The sequence below is a fragment of the Chaetodon auriga genome, chromosome 19 (genome assembly GCF_051107435.1).
Source record: "Chaetodon auriga isolate fChaAug3 chromosome 19, fChaAug3.hap1, whole genome shotgun sequence".
Taxonomy (NCBI): Eukaryota; Metazoa; Chordata; class Actinopteri; order Chaetodontiformes; family Chaetodontidae; genus Chaetodon; species Chaetodon auriga.
The window spans coordinates 21,915,530-21,936,256 of NC_135092.1; the positions used below are offsets into that span (position 1 = coordinate 21,915,530).

Here is a 20,727-nt window from a genome sequence, read left to right on the forward strand (position 1 = left end):
TTTCACACCTCCGGCTGCTTTAAAATCACTGATTTGTGCTCAGCTCTGACCGCCAGGTTTCTATGGACCCGCTCACGTTTGGCCCCGCCCACCTCCATTGCTATTGGTCAATTCTTGAGCCTCTTAGAAGAACGTGGCTGTGATTGGCTGTCGGCAGTCTTTACATCACAGGTGCATAGACTCACTTACATGCAGACCTACATAGATCCAGATTATCTGACGCCGCGTGCGGAATTCATTGTGTCATTCATTCATTCAGTCACTCAGGTGCGTCGTACCTTCATAACCGCTTCACCTGCGCCTTCCTGAACATGGGAAACCCGCGAGTTTTCTTTGACATCACTGTTGATGGCGCTAACGCCGGCCGCATTGTAATGGAGGTAAGATGAATCTGAGAGCATTCACTGAACATTTGGCGCGTTGTTTGGTTTATTGAGCTTTAAAATCGAGGACATGTTGAACATCGTGCTGTCTGATTCATGAGAGGCCTTCACGTCCTCTAACACGTTGCAGTGCGTCAACTTCTCATTCAGCCATTTTGGTATCCGTGTTCGTGCCCGGAGCGGCGCGCTGATGCAGGACGATGGACTGCATGAATCCGGATGAGAGCAGTGAAAAGATGCGCAGGTGATCACGCTGATGGCGACGCGCAGGCAGCTTCTCTCATGACTCAGTCATGGGAAATTCACCTGGAAGCCGCACAGTCTGCGGCCGATGCAGCCCCATCAGTCACTAAACTGCGTGATTTAAGACTGAGATGATCGAAGCGGGATTACTGCCGCACTGAATGAGCGTCAAAGTGGCCGCTGCTCATTCGTTACCTGCAGTTTACTGTTTGTTTCCGGTCTGTTGCGTCTTTCTTTTATCAAAATATTTTATTCACTTTCTTGCTGTTTGTTCTTTTTGCGAGTCTTTCATGCTTCCGTCTCGTCCAGGACTCGCTTTTGAAAGGGAGTCCAGTGGGAATATTCCCATGAAAGCAAGAATTCTGATACCCAACAGTCAAGGTCTTCTTTCAAGCCAAAGCAGCGAACAGTCTCTGCTGTCAGCTTCCCAGACCCACACTTTCTTACTCCGTCTCGTCTTACATGGTGTAAACTTAATGTCTTTGGGTTTTGGACTGTTGGTTGGACAAAACGAGACACCTGAATAAATCCCATTGTGCTTTGAGAAATTCTAATAAGTAATGTTGACTGTTTTCTCACAAATTTTACAGAAAGAACTGTGAATAAAATGATCCTGAGACGAGTCGATAGTGAAAGCACGTTATGTTCTGGACAGATGACTTTGAGTCTTAGTCAGCCAGTCATTCTGTCGCTGAGTAGAACACGAGCCGGTTCATTGCTGCTGTTTTGAGCCTTCTTTTCCTGCAGAGCTTCAGTTGTTCGTGCCTCTCACCCCCCCGTCCTCGCACTGTGTGTCATACTGCCACCCAGATCTGAAACGTCTGTGTTTTGCAGCTCCGGGCTGACGTGGTCCCAAAGACTGCAGGTAGGTGAGCTTTGACTGCAGAGCCGCTGCTCAGGCGTCTTCCACACACCCAGAATGAGTCTGGTTGGGAATCTGGGTCTGAATATGGGTCAAGGCTTGAAGGCATTAATATAAAGAGGCTGAATAGCCAGTTCCACAGCTAAAAGTGAGTGTAAATAGATAGGAGTGCTACCATTGCTGTGAGTCATATTAAGTAGGAGAAGAAGACGAAGAAGACGTGTTTCCTTGATATGTCCTGCTGTTTACTTCTGCCTATTTACAGCTGGTGGTGGTTGACAGCAGTATATTTGTTGCTCTGACCCACGGTCTTCATACAACTCCCAACAAGAACACCAGCATCATGTGTTACTGATCTACACAGACACTGTTGACACAAAACACTCAGAAGAGATACAATGTGACCACAAAGAGATCCAAAGAGACACGAAACAACCACAAAGATGCAAAAGGATGACAAAGCAACACATAATGACTACACAGAGACACACACGGCTACAAAGACATTCAGAACTGCGAGAAAGAGATGAAAAATGACCAGAGACTCAGAATGATCTCAAAGAGGCAGAACAGCTACAAAGAGATGCTGGTCACGTGGGTGCTGTGTGGGAGGTTTGTGGGGCCTTTGAAATCGCCCAGGGGCCCATTTTCCGTCCATGCCAGCAGCATGACTCCGCTGAGCAAGCCAAGCAGTGTGACAGGTACCAGGGAGGTGAACGCTATTGATGATTGTTATTACTGAGACAGAGTAAAATGAGTCCTCTGCAGCCTGGCTCTTGACTTCTTTTGGGTTTGAGACCTCTGTTCTGAGGCAACTTCAGAGTTTATTTCTGCTGATATGAACCTCTAATATATATTTGTACTTAAGCAACAGTGTCTTTGTTTTGCAGAAAATTTTCGTGCTTTGTGCACCGGAGAGAAAGGTTTCGGCTACAAGGGCTCCACGTTTCACCGTCTCATCCCTAAGTTCATGTGCCAGGTACAGTGAAGGCGAGGAATTTGTGCTGTTTCCTCGTTTCTCAGATTGAACCTGTTGTCACATTTGCTGAATTAACTGTTTTTTCAGGGTGGGGACTTTACCAACCACAATGGAACGGGAGGCAAATCCATCTACGGGGAGAAGTTTCCTGACGAGAACTTCCAGTTGAAGCACACAGGCATGGGCACACTGTCCATGGCTAATGCTGGACCCAACACCAACGGATCCCAGTTCTTCATCTGCACAGCTTCAACTGAGTGGTGAGCTCCACTCTGACCCACGTGCTGCTGCATTCAGGCTCCATCAGCACTTTCAGCTCCTTTCAGATACTCGTCTCTCATACTAATCAGCTCCTCTCCTCTCCAGGCTGGACGGGAAGCACGTGGTGTTTGGCAAAGTTGTGGAAGGCACTGATGTTGTCAAGGCGATGGACAAGCAAGGCACAAAAAGCGGCACCCCGAAAGCCAAGGTTGTCATCGCCGACTGTGGTGAACTAAAGTAGCGCCACAAAGCTCCTTTGACCTGTCAGATGTGTCCTTCACCACCCACATCCGTCAGTCTTTGAGATGGTTCGTCTGCAGCATCAGTAGAAAAACACGTGATGACACTTTCTCCTCCAAACAAGTTTCTCTCCTGTGTTCATATCTGTGTGTAACAGCTGGTACCTTCTAATTTGTTCTTCAAGGAGCACATTTGTTAACAAAATTTAAATACAGTGATGGTGATTGTGTAAATAAAACAACCTGAAGGCTGACTTTTGGATGTGAATGTTTCTGTGAATGAACACCTGATCAAGGAGCGAATGATGATCATGTGATCCAACAGGAAGGTCTCACGTTGTCTTACTGCAGTTGACACAGTTGACCACTAGAGGTCATTATAGGCATTAACTCAGGGAAAATACTGCTGGTTATGTTTGTCATGCATCATGTGCTATAGGATCATCACATGTTTGCAGCGTGGCTGTCCTGTGAGAACCACGTATCTCCAAAAAGTTTGACGAGCTCAGAAAAACAGGCTGTTTTCAGCTTTGTGACGATGCATTTTCAGCTGATCCAAGAGGCTTTTTAAAGAGTTTAATGAGCTGAAGAAGGAGAATTTTCTCCAGACAAAAAGGAAAACTTCATCCTTCAGTTCAGCACAAACATTCAACACATGTGGAGAAACTGATCTGAAAATCAACGCTGACAGCCAAATGTAGTACAGTGAAAAGTACAGTATTAATGCAGTTTTTGCCTCTGAGATGTAGCGCAGTACTATGAAGCTGCATAAAATGGAAATACTCAAGTACTTCAAATGTATTGTGTGCAATACCTGCATGTCACCACTGCACACCATCAGATTCAGTTGAATCTTCACTGTTTTCTGTTCTTTTCAGTCCTCCAGTTCACTTGAAAAACAAAGGCTGCTTTGAATCCTTGTCCAAATGCTTCCTTCAGGTGAGAAGTGGCTTTAATTTTCTGAGGAGACTTTGCAGCCATCTCTAAAGGAGATGGCGGTTCAAAAAGGACAGAACAACACCCCGAGGGCACGCGCACATACCTGTGCACTTTGTTCAAAAACACCCAAACAATCTGGATTTACAGGTGCAGCCTCCTCAGGTGTCCACCCTCCGTTTTGACTTAGCCCCCGAGTGAAGACGAAGCCACCGCCCGCAACTGGAAACCGCCGCGCGTGGCTTCAAACCTTCAGACATGCAACAATGGGAGCTGAAGTTATTGCATCTGTGTGGTTTCAGACTTCTTCATGAGTCATCTCATTGTGTCTGCTGACCTTCTTCTCACCAGCTGGCACCGTGATCCCTGCAGCGATGACCGGCCCACCCCTCTCAGCTACAGCGTCCCTGTGAGAGCATGCAAACTCCAGAGGACCTGCACACACATTACAGAGTGTTGCAGACCGTATCACACTCCAGCTCTGCCTCATCTTGTCACATCGCCATAAGCGCTACATAATGCTCAGCTTGGACTTTGTGAAAAAACAGACTGTGTTTCTGAGAAAAAAAACCCAAAACAAAACAGATTGTGTGTGTGTGTGTGTGTGTGTGTGTGTGTGTGTGTGTGTGTGTATATATATATATTTTATTATTTTTTTTTTTTTAAACTTTTTTAATAGCTTATTTTCAGTAGGTGTGTCATGCACCAACTTCACCAGAACAAATGTGTAAAATCATACTTGGCAATGAATAGATAGATAGAAAACTTGATTGATCCCTAAGGGGAAACTGCTTTGCCACCCAATAAAAATACATACATCCACTTAAACAATACAAACAATTCCATAGCATTGCACAAAAACAGCTGTATCGACATGATTGGATACTTCATACGACAGAGTACTCAAAACAAGTGAATGAAACTGATACAGGCAAAGATAAATAAATAAATAAATAAATAAATAAATACACACCTCCAGAAGGTAAAAAACAACAAACAACCACTAAAAACCACAACCACCAAAAAATCTGACTGCTGCAGGAACAAAGGAGCGTCTGAGTCGTTCAGTAGAAGGCATCACTACCCGCTCACTAAATGAGCTTTTGAGCTCCTTACATGTATTGTGGAGTGGGTGGTTTTCGTAGAGAAGGACTGTTTTCAACTTGGTCCTTGTTCTCTTCTCCACTATTATTACAGCTTTTCTGATCCCTGATTTCTGAAGAATGTTCGATTCTTTTCAACAGAAGAGCTCAAATGAAGAATGAACGCCTGTTGTGTGTATAAAAAGTTACAAAATAATGCAGTTACACTTTTTCATAGTCATGACACTTTGGGACGGTGAGAAATGTAAGAAAGTACATTCACAACATCAGGGCGCAGTCTGTGGAGCAGGGGAGTGGCTCAACTGGTTGGTTAAGGTTGATCAGTATCACTATTATTTAACTGTTCTTTGCTGACTTCGACTCGCTCAGAAACGATGATGGCTCAAACACAGTCGGGGTATTTGCTCATCGTAGCAGTGTTCCTCGGAAGCTTTCCGACGGTTTTGGCGACTCGGCAGCCTCACATCGTGTTCATCATGGCAGATGACTTAGGTTGGCATGATGTCGGCTACCACGGCTCAGAGATCAGAACACCGAACCTTGACACACTGTCAGCTGGAGGAGTCCGCCTGGAGAACTACTACATCCAGCCTTGTTGCACCCCGTCCAGAAACCAGCTCATGACCGGGAGGTATCAGGTGAGGTCAGGTGACATCCTGCTGCCCACTCAGGGCTGTGTTTTAGGGTCGTTCACAGGCAGCGGTGGAAAGCAACAAAGTACATTTACTGACTTAGAAAATAATGTGCAAACTTGAAAAGGAAAATGTAATTCCACAATAGCATTATATTGTCCCATTTATGTATGTGTTAATTAGGTCAAATTGAAAATGCAACAATCCATTTGGATTTTGATTTCACGTACTCATATGGGTGTTCAACAACCATAAAAAAACTACAATGAAAATAACATCAGACATTTCATTTTCAGTGCTGACCTGCTCTAAAATGGACAATATTCGAATGCAACCAGGGAAACAGCGCCTACAGTCTATTGCATTGCCATTTTCACATTATGCTCGAAAGCAGACAAAATAAGAATTCAACTGTCATTTTTTAACAACGTCACAATTAAAATGAAATCAGCATTACACATTTAATTTTCACAGTGGACAATATTCAAATGCAATAGGGGAAACGGCGTCCCCAGACTTTTCCATTTCCATGACGCGCTGCCGTGGACATTGTTCAGATGAAAATATAATCTGTCAGTCGTCCTCTTCGGCATCATTGCGTGATGGCGAAGTCCGTTCCTCCTCTTGGAACAGGAAGAGCAAGATTCAGCCCAAATGACTGTTCCCCAGATCAGCCTCACATGTCATGGAACAAAGGGTATTTCTTATGTATGTATTTTAAAAAAGAAGAATAACTGTTGTTAATTGTCAGTAAATATTTGCACATTTTATGAAACATGTATTTGTGAAATACTAAGTAGAAGATTTTGTGAAAAACGACAACAACAACAAAACATTCTTGTCCATTCCTTTCTGAAAGGAATGTATTTAGAAAGGTTGCAAATACGGGACATTTAGAGGGAACAGTTAAACTAGAGGCCAGCTGGAGAGAAGGGAAAAATACAGAAGAATACTGGGAAATCCCCAGGAACATGGATACCCAAATGGTAACAAACACAGCAGCAAATCAAAAAGCGCCTATCTCATCCAGTTCTCAGACTTTGTTTTGTCCTCTTCAGATCCACACAGGCTTGACACATGGTGTCATCAAGGCCTGTCAACCATCCTGTGTGCCACTCGATGAGAAACTGCTGCCCCAACTGATGAAGGAGGCCGGCTACGCCACGCACATGGTGGGCAAGTGGCACCTGGGCATGTACAAGAAGGACTGCCTGCCCACACGCCGAGGATTTGACACATTCTTTGGTATATTTCATAAAGAGTAAAGCCTTTGATGTCCTAATGCCGTATGTAGATGCAGTTTTATTTCAAGCATTACACATTTTTATCTGATTAATTCCTGTCATTTGCACACTGTGTGCTCCAGGCTGCCTTGGAGGCTGCAGGGATTATTTCACTCATTAGCGCTGTTATCACATCAAGGACCTGGATGTGACTCGCTGTGCGTTGGACCTGCAGGACGGAGAGGAGGCCGCTACCACATACGAAGGAGTCTATTCCACTATGCTGTTCAGCCAGAGGATCATCAACATCATTGAAAAATACAACTCTGCCAAGGTGACAGCTACCCCCAGAGAAATGCAGCAAGCTAAAGTACTTCACTACATGCAAGCTACTTTTTATTTACATTGAATCAACTTCCTTCCAGGACAGTGCTATCTCAGTGGTCCATAAAACTGTCAGTCAAACAGATAGGCAGGCAAAAAATGTTAAGTTCAATGACTGGTACATGTAATAAATATGGAGGTGAGGCTTAGTTAATTGAAAGCACGGCTCCGTAACTCACTTCAGACTATATTATTCATTTTGCCTTTTTAAAACATAGAATATACTTGTAAAAGTCATTTTAAAAAATGTTTTATTAAAGGAAGGGCTGTGTGATTCGACATGATGTGAGACAGAGGGGGCGGCGCCCTAGTGCCCTCTATCGGCCAGCCGCCCCTGATCAGCACTGGTCTGCCTGAACACTGATCACTGAACATCACTGCCAAGTCCATTTCTGGTTCCCAATTGACGGTCCAGTCGTTATCTGCTCCTGGTTCCCAGCTGGCGGTCCAGCCGACACCTGCTTCTAGTTCCCAATCAGCAGTCTAGCTGACACCTGCTCCTGGTTTCAATTAGGTGGTCTGGCCGACACCTGCTCATCCCCCACAGCAGCCAGGCCAACACTCACCCCTGAGCTGCAGTGATCCACTGAGCCAGAGCTGCAGCTGTCTCAATTTCCTGGGTTGCAGCTATCCTGCCTGATCTCCAGAGGGGTTGCGCCTTCACTGCCGAACTCCTGCCAGACCTCCCAGGCGGTCCCACCCATCTATCTAGGCCCCAGACAGCCCGTCCGAGGTTTCTAGCTCTGCTCCTGTCCAGTCCTGCATTCTTCAGCTCCCAGGCCACTTGACCCTGAGTGTTTACACTGTTTATCCTGCTAAGTCACAGAAATGAGTCCTCACATATTCTTCTCTTTATCTTTCAGCCACTCTTCCTCTACGTGGCATTGCCATCAGTCCATGAACCGCTGCAGGTGCCAAAGCACTATAAGGCCCCCTACAGCTTCATCAAAGACCCAGATCGCAGGCTGTATGCAGGCATGGTGTCTGCCATGGACGAGGCAGTGGGCAACATCACTCAGGCTTTGCAGAGGGCAGGTCTCTGGGACAACACAGTCCTAGTATTCTCAACAGGTGTGTTTTTGTACTGAGACACATAGCCAGGATTTAAACCCTGATCAATGTCATATCAAACATAGTTTACGACTATAAAGGGATCTATATGGTAATTATAGGCACTCATTATTTCTCAAAATTTCTGTCTTGTGGAGTAGAAAATGTTTAATATGAATGGGTAAATATTGGTTTTGCTGAACAAAGGTAATTACGTGTTGCACAGTGTGAAATGCCTTGTGTAGAAAGCAAATATGAACTTCTAATGAATTGCATATGAAGTAGGTGACTCCTTTGGAGCTATTTTCAGGGGCTTTTAAAGAGTAATTAGAAGACAGGAACAATGCTGTGAAAGCAAAGTGTGGGTTCAAAAACAATATTTCCACAGACTGCACCACTGCAAATCTATGGAAATGTTCCTTTTAACGTTGGTTTAAATGACTCCTCTTCTTGTTCACCACACAACACACTGACACTTCCCCAGATCTTTGTGCCGTTGTCCTTATTTTTAGTGATTTGAAATTCCTTGCCTGTCTTTGTCTGTTTTTCTGCTTGTCTTGTCACATTTTGTGCCTCTGGTTGTTGGACAGATAACGGAGGTCAGACAATGTCTGGTGGCAGCAATTGGCCACTGCGAGGGAGGAAGTTTTCACTGTGGGAAGGAGGGATCCGGGGAGTCGGATTTGTTGCCAGCCCGTTACTGAAGCAACCCGGGACCGTCAGCCACAAGCTCATTCACATCTCTGATTGGCTGCCAACATTTGTTGGCCTGGCAGGCGGGAGCACCAATGGTACAAAGCCACTGGACGGATTCAACGTGTGGAACACAATCAGGTGAGCTGGGCTGTTCTCACAGAGCTGGGACTTGAATTCAGGTCGAGAACGTGTTTAGTTGAGTTGACAGCGTGAGCGACACCAGCGCTTGAGTTCTCAATACGCAACTGTTGGCGGACCACAGATGAACTTTCCATGTTACCAGGTCATCATGAGCTGTCACTGAGTCCTGTTTGACTGACACTTTATATCTGTAAACTAAATGTGGACACAGTAGAGAAGGTGAAATTGAGGGCTACAGCAGAGTCCCAGAAGAAAATGAAGCTACTGGTCGCAGCCTGGCTGCTGGAGTTGCCATGTGAGCAATACAGCAATGCTGGGCATAAACTGCTGTTGGTTATTGCTACTTTGCACTTTGATCTCATTCTTAATCGGCTCTACTGTTACACAATACAGCAGCCCGACAGCTCGGCCGATGACATTAAACACTAAATGAAGGCCAAGATCAGTAGGCAGGCAGGACAGAGTGAGAGTTATTTTAGTTGTGTTATCAGACACTGTGGTCAGTGAGAGTCTGTGGTGGAGTGCGGTCAGAGCATATGACTGCCTGTTGAACAATGGCTAGCTGTTTTTTTTTAACAGATCCCAGTGGATTTTACACTGCATGAGTCAGACATCTTGATGTGTATGTGTGTTGGTTGTGGATTCATGTGTTGAAGAGCTACACTGCGTCTTCTCTTACAGCGAAGGGGTTGCCTCACCCAGACTGGAGCTGCTGCACAACATTGATCCCCTGTCCGCCAGTTCAGGTAAGTTCATGTTTAGCTGTGCATATAAGAGGCTTTTACCAGTCTGTCTATACTGTCACCAGAACACAATATTAAGACCTAATACCTTCAGCAGAATTTCATTTGTGATGAGTTCTGTCCTCTGTCCTCTGCAGGTCATAACAAAGAGAATCAGTTGACCACCTGGGCCACATCTGGCTCTGATGTGTCCATTCAGGCAGCCATTCGATCCTCATCCTGGAAGCTGCTGACTGGCCCTCAAGGTCAGTATCTTCAGTTCAGTTACAGTTCAGTTCAGTTCAGTTCAATTCAATTCAATTCAATTCAATTCAATTCATTTCAATTCAATCCAGCAATTCCCTCATGAGCAAGCACTTGGCAACAGTGGTGAGGAAAAAGTTTCTTTTAACAGGAAGAAACCTCAAGCAGAACCTGGTTCCAGGTGGGCGGCCATCTGCCTCGACCAGTTGGATTAGAGAGAAAGAGAGAGAATTGTAATCACAGCAACAGTCACAGCTCTAACAATAGACTTATAGACTCTTAACTATATGTAGTGTACATACAGGGTTGTAAATTAACTTTTTTGATCACCAGCCAATGTGGCTGGTGACCTTCTAAAGTTACCAGCCAATCAGAATTTCCACTAGCCAAATTTTTTCCCGGTGAAAATAAGAGAGATTATGAGTGCCACTGAATGCATTTGATCATTTTATTTACATTGTTGGCATGAAAAATGCACAGAAAGTACAACACATGAAACAAAATATACACAGAAAGTGCAAACATTTAATTTATACAAACAAAAAATGCTGTCAGATTTATTATTTTATAAAAGACATTTTTCCAGTATTTAGTATCATTACATTCCTAATAAAATGTATTTTTCCTTTCAACTTAAAGTGTTTCTGCTTCCCGTCTTTAATAAGAAATATATATAATTAACAGCCATGACTTAAACACTTGCAAAAAAATTGCATTGGTAATAAATTGAATTATGTTTGTACAACTAGAAAACACAAATAGTGCAGCAGTCAGTACTGCAGACTCCTTCGGCTCTCCTGATGACTTCGGGCACTCTCATGGTCCTTTACTGCCTCCACTTTAAAATTATTAGTCCCCACCACAAAATTATTCGTCTTGTTTTTTTCTTTCGTGTTCAGGCGGCAGTCCTTACAAAACATGACGGCATTTTCGTGATCAAACACAAGCCATTCACGACCTGTCAGCCATTTAGCGTTAAACTTTCTTTTCTTCGTTTCGCACGCTTTGTCGACATTCTCATCCCCTGCCTCCTTCCTCTTCTCCCCCCAGACGTCTGTCCCAACCACGCATTTAGTTTAACTTTACTTTTTACTTTTAGCTAGCTCAATCTGATTGGGTGCTGGACCCACCAATGCACCCAATCTGCTCTGAAAAATCTTCTGAAGTTAGCAATTAGCTGGTCAACTAGTGGAGCAGCTGGTGATGCATAATAACATTATTACGTATTTACTAAATGCATCAAACTCATGTTGGTAGTGATGAATCGAGAAGGGTGAGGCTGCTGCCAGTACAGCTCAGAGCAGAACAACAAAAGCTGCATCAGCAAAATATTATCAGCGGCTCCTCAATATTTGTGTTCTCAGGTGACAATGTTCCGTACTCATCATAACTACAGTACCAGCACCGGCTGTCATGTGTTTTTAATTGTGATAGAGCATCAGGCTGCATCTACAGAGATTTTGCATACTTTTATTTCATGGATGTGTGCTTTCTGCCTGAAATGATCAAAAGTTTGCCTGGGGTGAAATGTTGTAAAATACGTTCGTTTCAACAGACTGTGCCTCTCAGCTCTTCTTCTTCTTCTTCTTTGCTGGAATGAATCCAACTTAACTCTGCTGCACAGTCTGTGTCATGTTGCTCTGTATCTGCTGAATGGGTAAACTGTTTGCTAACATGTTAGCCACATACAGGCGATAAAATGTCAGTAGTAACAGCCTGTTGCATTGCACGTACATGGCCATTGAGTCAATTACTGCAGGTTTAACATGTGTTTTTATGGGGGTTATGAAGCTTTTTTTTCTTATTAATTGTGCACACTACTATTCATAAGTGCCTACTGGCGGAAGCTTAAATTGTGTTGTTTTATTTGGAGTGGAAAGAAGAAAAAAAAACATAATAAACAGGGTAAAAGGGTGTGAAAGTGTTTGTCTTATTTTCAGCTAATTATGGTACAAGTGCTTTCAAGAAGGTCCTCGGTGTTGTATCTTCTGTGCAGAACAAGTTCTTGACTGAAAATAACTTGTTTTAAGCACATGTCATTTCTCATCTGGACAGATGTTTCCTGCCTGACGGGACACTAAAAATCACCTAATATTTAAACTGAGCAGGTATCACAACATAAACCCTCCATCTGCTCGCTGCCCTGCCCATCTGCGTTCCCACTGGTCCATTCTTGAGCCTTTTAGCACAACCTAGCTGTGATTGGCTGTCAGAAGCCTTTACATCACCGGTGTGTAGAATCAAATAAATACAGACATAAACAGACACAATTTAGTGTGTTTTTCAAGTGCTTTTACAAACATGGAAAATCTCAAAGTTTTCTTTGACATCACTGTCAATGGTTCTAGTGGTTCTAGGTCGTTAAAGTCATTAAGTCAACTCAGGGAAAATACAGCTTGTCATGTTTGTCATACATCTGTGGTGGAAGCAGTATTCAGATCTATTCCTAAAGTAAAAGTCCTGCATTGAAAATGTTCCTGCAGTAAAAGCATGTAAGTAAGGAAAATGTAATTCAGGTTTTGAAAGTAAAAGTACTGCAGTTAAGTGTCCCCTGTGACTGTTGTCCTCTTTTCTCTGACTCCTGCATTCATGTCAAAGCAGGATTTTACTGTTGGAGTTGGTCGAGGTGAAGCTCTTCAGCTTTTCAATTATTTTGTAAAGGACTGAAGTACTGCAGAACAGGTCAAGAATGAACTTTGAACCTTAACGGTAGCTGAGTTGAATAAAAGCGTAAAAAGGAAATGATTATATTCAAGATGAAAACCTGTTCACTGCTACTAAATCTACCTCTGTTTAATAGAAAATACAGCACAACAGCGCTGAGAGAAGTTTTTATTTTAATTTCTGATTAGGTATAGAATTTATCAAAACAAAGTTATCAATGCTCAGTGTTCTTCACAATAAAACCATACAAACCAAGTTGAAGTACACAGATTAAGGCATCAACATCTCCTTTTCCAGTTTCTCCTTCAGTGAACCTCAAAGAGAGTGATACAAAAATAAATTCAAAAGAATTCAAGTTCTCCCATAGAAAGGTGTCTGTAAGAAAACAAAGGTAGTACCAGAATATAAACAGGAAGTGAGACCAACGACCAGTCACAGCACAGTAAAATCACAAATACAAAATGTACAGATCCAATACAGCAAAGGTAGAGATGGTAATGTTAGCGATGCCCCGTCCAGAGGACGTCCATGGATGGTTCCCTGTTTTCAGTGTTTCCTCTGTGTTGTGACTGAGTGAGGAAAGCTTCTGAGAAAAGGCAGATTCTGCTGCACCAGGACATCGTGGGGTTTAACAGTCTGATTTCCCGACACAAAACGTAACACAAGAAGGGTTTTGATTCTAGGCGTTGGGAGTAACTGCACGGCCTCACGATTCAACCCACATATTATAGAAAAAATGGAAACTTAAGACATCCACAAATTCATGGAAACATCTTTTAAAGTGGAGGGGATACAGGGGTCTGATGTGGCCTCTTGGGTCTGTTGGTCCCCAAGCAGCCAGCTGTGGTACAAGAAGTAATTTAACACACAATGAAACACACCGTCCTTCAAACTCCTGATAGTCGTGTCCAGATTGTTTGCTTGCTTTCCATGGCCACGATACAAAACACTCCCCTTTCACCTCTGCTTTGCCACGGTGGGATTAAAACGAGACAGATGAAGAACACGAGTCATTAAAAACACACCCAAGGGTTCTGGAAAAACTGGCTTATGTTTCAGCCACATCTCTTGTTTTCCACTACCATGAGAACATAAGCTTCATCATACCAAAAGGTTTCTGCCTTCAGGGCATTTCGTAGCTTTGGGCAATGGCACGCTTCTTCTGCTTCTCCTCTAGACAGCCAACAGTCACTGTGAAGTCAACGTGAAGCCTCGTTAGAGTACGATGTTGAGTACGAGGCACCATTTGGACAGGATTTATTTCTCTGGTGGGCTGATTTTAATTTGCTACAACATGCTAACAACAGCCTTAAGGAAAATTTGAGAAACAATATGATGAATGAAAGAAATGGAGGCCACTAGAGACACTGTACAAGCCCAGCAAATATTCTGTCTGTCAGCCACAGTGAGATACTGATAATGTCTTTTGAGCCCCATTTTTAAGTCAATATTTGTTTGTATTTTGACCAAGTGGAAGCATTATGCCGAATTAGCTATTAGCAGCTCCTGTTTGAAATGTACCCATGGATGTACAGACATGTCACCGGATTACTTTGATGATGAAGAGAAATTTCTAAATGTGATGATTCTCAGGCAAGTTCTGAAGGATCTTTTCGATGCTTTCTATGCAGATTATTGGATGTTTAATCTGAAAAGAAATATCGTATGCTTTTGTGTTCAGATGCAACTCAGAAAGAGTGTGATTTTTGATGCTCTGGAGATGCCTGTGTCTTTCACTTTTGACTTTGTCCTACTGAATGTTTGTTACAGACAGCATCCACGATGGCTAACGTGCCATCCAGGATAACCAGTTAAATTGCAGAGCAGTAAATATTTCATGTAAATCCTGCCCAAAAGGGCTTCAGCACCGACCGAGCTACTGGATGAATTTCAGATCATCACACAAGATACTTAATACAAAAGTCAAGAAGGACTGAAAAAACACACTGAACTTATTCAACACTCATTTGAAAAGGAAAATCATATCAAACTGTATACTGTACGCTGCTATTCTGAAAAAGAGAAGAGTCATGTACACACCGTGAAAACACTCTTAATACTATAATCAACAGGCTACATAACTGTGCTGGTTTAGACCTGGGCTACAACTACTGTGAGAGCTGTTCAGAGCACTTAATGACACTTGCTGAATGTAAAAGTGGAGGGAAGACCTTCAAAGACTTAAACTATGAGGAAGAATCTTCTCTGTGAGGGCTGATAGTTCCATTTTTTACCTCAGTCTGATCACAAAAGACAGGACAGTCAACGTGAGGCTCGCTGTCCCACCATCCCTCCTAAACGAGGGACGAGGGGGGGCAGTGGTGATCCCCCCCCCCCAATTTTTTTTCCCAGGTATTTGGTCCTAAAATCTGATTTTATTACAACAAGTGAATGCTCACCATAAAGTTCTTGTCCTCCAGAAAGTCCTACAGACAAATGCACCGAGATGAGACTTAAATGACTTGTTAAGGATTCCTGCTGTGTGTTAGCAACCATGGATTCTGTTAAGAGCTGAGTTTAATTTAATTTGATTTAAACTGAGGACGTTGCAGTTATCAGCTGTGATGCCCATATTAGTTATATAGCATAATTTTAAGCAGCTTGTCTTCCACCATCTTGCGACCATTCAGATTTATCTTGTGACCCCTCTGAGGGTCCCTATCCTGAGGTAGGGAACCATTTTTTTAACCTAATGAAAAACAAGGCTGTAACTTCAGTTTCTTGTATTTTGAAGGCCTGTCTGGCTTCCAAATAACATTTTTCTGAAGTTTTGTTCAGTTATGATTTAGTAAATCCGTCCTGGAGGTTTTAAAGTTCTCTCTGGGGGGAGTTTTTATCTGAGTCCAGGTCTTGGCCTGGTCATACGAGAAAGTGGCCCGGCTGAATTCATCCACGATCTAGAAGCTTGGTGATGTGGCTTGAGGCTAAAACAGTAGCCAGCCGTGACATGCTGGCACCAATCAGTCACAGTAACACATTTCAGGATCGTGCATCGCTTTCACTTCATTTCAAATAAGAGTAACTGAAGGGGGAAAGTCATGTCTGCCGTTAGCTTGGTCGCTAACAGGACAACGCAGCACGGTTCATTCTGAAGGTGTGTTTGTACCATCGACCCCTGTCTCATGACTGACTAAAAAACATCCCTGTTTATGTTGCAGTTTATGCTCAAATAAAATGATGCAACACAGTTAAAAAGCTACGAGAGCTTCCTCCAGGTTTACTCAAGTCTCCGTTCATGGCTCGCTATTGGTCAACTGTCCAGATTAAGTTCATTGATCGTGGCCACTTCATTTAAATGAATGTATTTGTTGTTTTAAATTCTGGTGTGACCTTGCCTGAAGGATGTCATCATAAATCCCTTTGAGGTAAATTTGCGATCAATAAAACTGACTTGATTTAAATGAATTCTTCATTAACGAGCCGCGAGTACCACATGTACGGATACCAGCTTCACCGGAGAGCTGTTGTGTCAGAGGTTCAAACACGAACAAATGGCAATATAAAATGAATAATATTCAGTAAATAACCAATTAAAGAGAATGAAGGATCTGAGGACGCTGACTCTGCTGTCGCCTGCTGCTACAGATCCCATAGCTGCTCCTCACTTGGTCCCTTTACCTCACTCGGTGCAACCAGACAAGCAGCTGCCTCCGATTGGTCGTTCGAGCGTCGAGGACGTTCTCAGCTCTGCGGCGACGTCTTGCGGCTCTCTCTCAGGATGCCGTCCAGGCCGTTGAGCTGGCGGAGGAAACCCCGGTTGGGGATGACGCCTCGGTGGTCCTTCACCGTTTTGATGGCCTCCACCAGCGTCAGGTTTTGTCTGATCATCAGGTAGGCCAGCACCAGAGTGGCCGAGCGGCTCAATCCCACAGTGCAGTGGACCAGCACCTTTCCTACACACACACACACACACACACACACACACACACACACACAACAAGAACCTAAATCTGCTCAGTTCCAGCTGTTTTCCTCGTGTTCATTCTGTGCATTTCTGCAATGTGATTTTCTTTTCTTTTCTTTTCGGACTAAATCTTTAAAGCGAGACCAAAAACAACAAAAACAAAGTGAAAATCAGACTTGAATTCATCAGGTGACGCAAACAGAAAGTCTCCAAATGAATGACAGCGCTGCTCTGCCACTGCCGTTTCTTAACAAGTTCAACTGATGGACTGCAGCTTTAATTTCTGCTGCTCCCAAGTGGCCAAAAATACTTATCGCAGTTTTCAATTACAAGTTTTTTTATTTGATATTGAATCGAAATGGGGTTTCTATTTCTCTTCCAGGGATATCTCCTATAAAACGTATTTTTTTCTGCTTGATGTATCTGAGGCGCAAACATCACCGTTTTAGAATCTCTTTGTATTTCTGTTTTAAACTTACAGCTGATGTAAATATCTGAGGTTTCATGTCTCTTTGTGGTCGAAGCAGAGCAGAAACAGTAAAGTGATGCATGTATTTACAGTAATGCAGCATTTCAATACATAAAAGCCTTCAAAAGTTACTCTACGTTATTTAAAACAGTGACTTCTGCACATTTTCTCTCCTCACTCGTCTTTGTCTATTACATATTCTGATGAATCATATTGTCGTTGTGTAATCTCGAGGAAAGATTCGCCGCAGACACTGTGTTATCGTAATATTTCCTGTTTGACGGCATAATCTGATAATGACTGAAACACTGAATAAAACTGACTGACCTCCACTCGTGAGGGCTTTGTGGATGAACTCAGCTGCAGGATAGAAGTTGACGCTCATGTCAAAGGTCGGGGAGTCGTGAGCCTCGATGCCGTGGTAGGTGATGCTCATCCCGGCGTAATACTCGGCTCCGCCGCGCCATTTGCTCTGGGCGCAGTTCAGGATGTGTGTAATGCCAAGTTTGGCCAGCTCGCGCCGGTCTGATGCAATGTCCCTGCAGAGAGGAGGACAATCAGATTTGACTCCTCCGCATGTCAGCGTGATGAAGATTTGAAGTGAATTAACTGTTGGAAACGTGACAGAAACAAACAGTCCTGCAGCAACATGCAGATATTTACACCTGACCACCAGTTTGATAGAAACAACTTCACGCTCCAGCTACTTTCATGAATACACAGTTTGACAGCAGCGGAAGAAGTACTTAGATCCTTAATGCAAGTACAAGCACCAATACAGCAATGCAAAAATACTCCGTTACAGTTAAAGGTCCTGCACTTTAAGTACAGTAAAATGTACTTCAAGTATCAAGTAAAAATACTCGTTATGCAGACTCCTTTCACACTATTATATGACTACAGCATCCTGTATGTTGTTTTTCTCACTGTGTGCTTTAATTATATTTTGATTCAAAATATATTTACAGTCGGGCAGGGCCTTTCTGTGTGAAGTTTGCATGTTCTTCCCGTGCATGCGTGGGTTCTCTCCGGGCACTCCGGCTTCCTCCCACAGACCAAAAAACATGCTCGTTAGGTTAATTGGTCTCTAAATTGTCCGTAGGTGTGAGTGTGAGTGTGTGAGTTGTCTGTCTGTGTGTGTGTGTATGTAGCCCTGCGATCGGCTGGCGACCGGTTCAGGGTGTACCCCGCCTCTCGCCCATTGCTAGCTGGGATAGGCTCCAGCCCCCCGCAACCCCGAAATGGGATGCGCGGGTAAAGAAGATGAATGAATGAATGAATATATTTACAGTACTTAGAGTAAGTATTTGTGTACATTACAGAAAGATATGAAAAAAATTCCTAGTTCTGAGTAAATTAATGCTTGAAACCAGAATTTCCAGAAATGAAAATATATATTTTGACTTGTTTTAAAAATCCCAGTAAGTGAAAGTTTCCTGCTCTGTTGGCAGATCATTTTGCTTATTTTAAGCAACGTTTCCTCCATTCGACTGCTTTTTTTTTTTTTTTTTTTTCCCAGTGTTTTTGTTGTAATGGAATCTTGGCTTTATGGTAAATATGTATATACCTGAAAAAAGTACTGTAATACTACCTTTATGGGCCGTCTCTAACAGTGACAGAGTGTGACTATGTACAGACAAATGCTGCCACTGTTGATCTCTGTGTGTGTGCAGTGTTTTGTAGTTTTGAACGCAGGACTTTTACTTGTAACCGAGTATTTGTACACTGTGCAGAGTAGCAGATCGCTTCCTATCAGGGCTTTCAGCTGAGGGTTATGTAAACTCACTGATCTCCAATGTAGAGCCGTGGCCACACTTCGTCTGCGTGGTTGCAGGCGGTTTTGCCCGTGCAAAGCAGCCTCTCCAGCTCCGACACGCTCAGGTTCGGGGAGGCGCGCTCCGAGTCCTTTCGGTTCGGAGACCTGGAGCTGCTCCGGGACCGAGAGAACCGGGACATGAACGCCATTTAGTCTGCAAACCGGAGAAGAAAGCGAGTAGATCGATGTCTCTGAGAAAATCTGAAAGCAGTGAGCAATAACAAGATACATCAGGCCAGAACAAGACGCGTTCAGGGGAATAATTAGAGCCGCCATCATTTAAATATTCGAAGTGATTACATTATGTAATGAATACCTGTAGCTTTATTTTGGTGAACACTGGGCTGGATGTCTGTGTGTGTCTGAGGCAGCCATCCTGTAAACTGGGAAATAAAAACAGCATTTTTCCATGAACCGTCCGCGCGTGTTTTCTTTACCTTTGTGCTGCTTTATTCCGCGTCTCTGTGGTGCTACAGGGCGAGCTGCTCCGCGGCCATGTTGACTCATTTATTTGCTGTGGGAGGATGGATGAGATGATGCTGCCGCTCAGCATCCACCAGACATCTTCACCATCTTCTTCTCAACAAGTCCTCATGAGCTCTGCAGACGCGGCTCCGCCTGTAAAGCCACACGCAGCCTCTGCTGTGGTCATGGGGGGGCTTCTCTGGTTCATGGGAGCTGGGTTTCACTCATCGTGGATGTTTTTATATGTAATTGTTTAATGATGGTTCACATGAGGTGGGCGCTCAATCGTTTGTCGCCGCCTTCCGGTCAAATCAGTGAATTTTATTTAAAAATACTCACCAGGGACGGAAATTGATTAACAATCTCTACAGAGCTGTGATGGAATCTAACTAAAAAATACGTTTACTCGACTACTGTACTTAAGCACACATTCTAGGTACTTGAACTGTACTTGAGTATATCCATACTGTGCTAATTACTAATTACACTTTTACCTCTCGATGGCGTCACTGGTTTCAGATTAACACAAAATATAATTACTATTCAACAGCAATAACATAGTATAATCGTATTATTATGGTATGTCTTTATGGATTACACTGTGTGGCAGTAGACTTAGACTTAGACTTAGACTTAGACTAAGTCAGTATATATTCAGTATATAAAGCAGTTAATTAACTCCACCTTTACCGGCTACAACACTAGCATATATTAATAGAAACGTATACACATTAATGCGTCATTATTAATCTGAAATGGGTCGTTCGTTTATTTTTGGTACTTTAAATATAGTCTGATGCTTTTGTACTTTTACCGAAGTAAAATTTTGAATGCGGTCCTTTTACTTCTCACAGAGTATTTCCACACTGCAGTATTACTACTTTTACTGAAGTAGCCTAAGAGGTATGAGTACTTCTTTCACCACTGAAGTTCAGCCTCCTTTTTGTTTCGGTCAATAAAACACAATAGAAGTTTTTAAGAGGTGGACACACAACACACGAGGAAGAGGCGTTTGCTGACAAGAGGAAATTCAACCTGTTTAATATTAATTGCAAAATATATTAAATCGAGAGTAGAGACCTGATTCACAGCCTCGGAGAGACTAAATTAAACTTTGAGTAACGTGATATTTTGTATTGAATCAGTATTTCGGTATATTAATGTCTTCTATTTCGCTCCGATTGTGAGGATACAAAAGTGTTGTGTTTTTGTTTGTTTTCTTTTTGCTCGTTTTTTTTTTATCATAGTGAGACGCATTAATTTAGAGTCCCCCCCCAAAAAAAATCAAGAA

The 20,727-nt window shown here is 43.1% G+C and overlaps 2 protein-coding genes and 1 pseudogene across 10 annotated transcripts; 2 read left to right on the forward strand and 1 right to left on the reverse strand.

The window, feature by feature from the left end:
- The first annotated feature begins 156 nt into the window (after positions 1-156).
- Positions 157-3,221, forward strand: ppiab (peptidylprolyl isomerase Ab (cyclophilin A)). 3 transcript variants are annotated; one of them, XM_076758010.1, is made up of 5 exons: positions 157-380; positions 1,461-1,491; positions 2,379-2,467; positions 2,555-2,727; positions 2,834-3,221. In XM_076758010.1, exons 1-5 carry the CDS (start codon positions 312-314, stop codon positions 2,967-2,969), a joined length of 498 nt encoding a protein of 165 aa, XP_076614125.1. In that variant the 5' UTR covers positions 157-311; the 3' UTR covers positions 2,970-3,221. The 3 variants fall into 3 exon arrangements, with proteins under 3 accessions (XP_076614125.1, XP_076614126.1, XP_076614127.1); XM_076758011.1 differs by having other exon boundaries at positions 163-380; positions 1,437-1,491; XM_076758012.1 differs by having other exon boundaries at positions 167-380; positions 1,374-1,491.
- A 2,162-nt stretch (positions 3,222-5,383) lies between these two features.
- LOC143338386 (arylsulfatase B-like) lies at positions 5,384-11,508 on the forward strand (annotated as a pseudogene). The gene is made up of 8 exons (XR_013079245.1): positions 5,384-5,644; positions 6,697-6,883; positions 7,005-7,195; positions 8,109-8,316; positions 8,886-9,129; positions 9,814-9,896; positions 10,013-10,120; positions 11,483-11,508. The product of XR_013079245.1 is annotated as an arylsulfatase B-like (transcript).
- A 1,426-nt stretch (positions 11,509-12,934) lies between these two features.
- Positions 12,935-19,752, reverse strand: LOC143338233 (dual specificity protein phosphatase 26-like). 6 transcript variants are annotated; one of them, XR_013079233.1, is made up of 5 exons: positions 19,409-19,752; positions 18,942-19,125; positions 17,483-17,694; positions 16,401-16,675; positions 12,935-13,973 (listed from the first exon to the last, which is right to left on the reverse strand). XR_013079233.1 is itself a non-coding variant. In XM_076758484.1 (4 exons), exons 2-4 carry the CDS (start codon positions 19,118-19,120, stop codon positions 16,464-16,466), a joined length of 603 nt encoding a protein of 200 aa, XP_076614599.1. In that variant the 5' UTR covers positions 19,121-19,125; positions 19,409-19,752; the 3' UTR covers positions 12,940-16,463. The 6 variants fall into 6 exon arrangements, 4 of the variants coding, with proteins under 4 accessions (XP_076614599.1, XP_076614597.1, XP_076614600.1 ...); XR_013079232.1 differs by having other exon boundaries at positions 12,938-13,973; positions 16,401-16,726; XM_076758484.1 differs by having other exon boundaries at positions 12,940-16,675.
- Between the last annotated feature and the right edge of the window lie 975 nt (positions 19,753-20,727).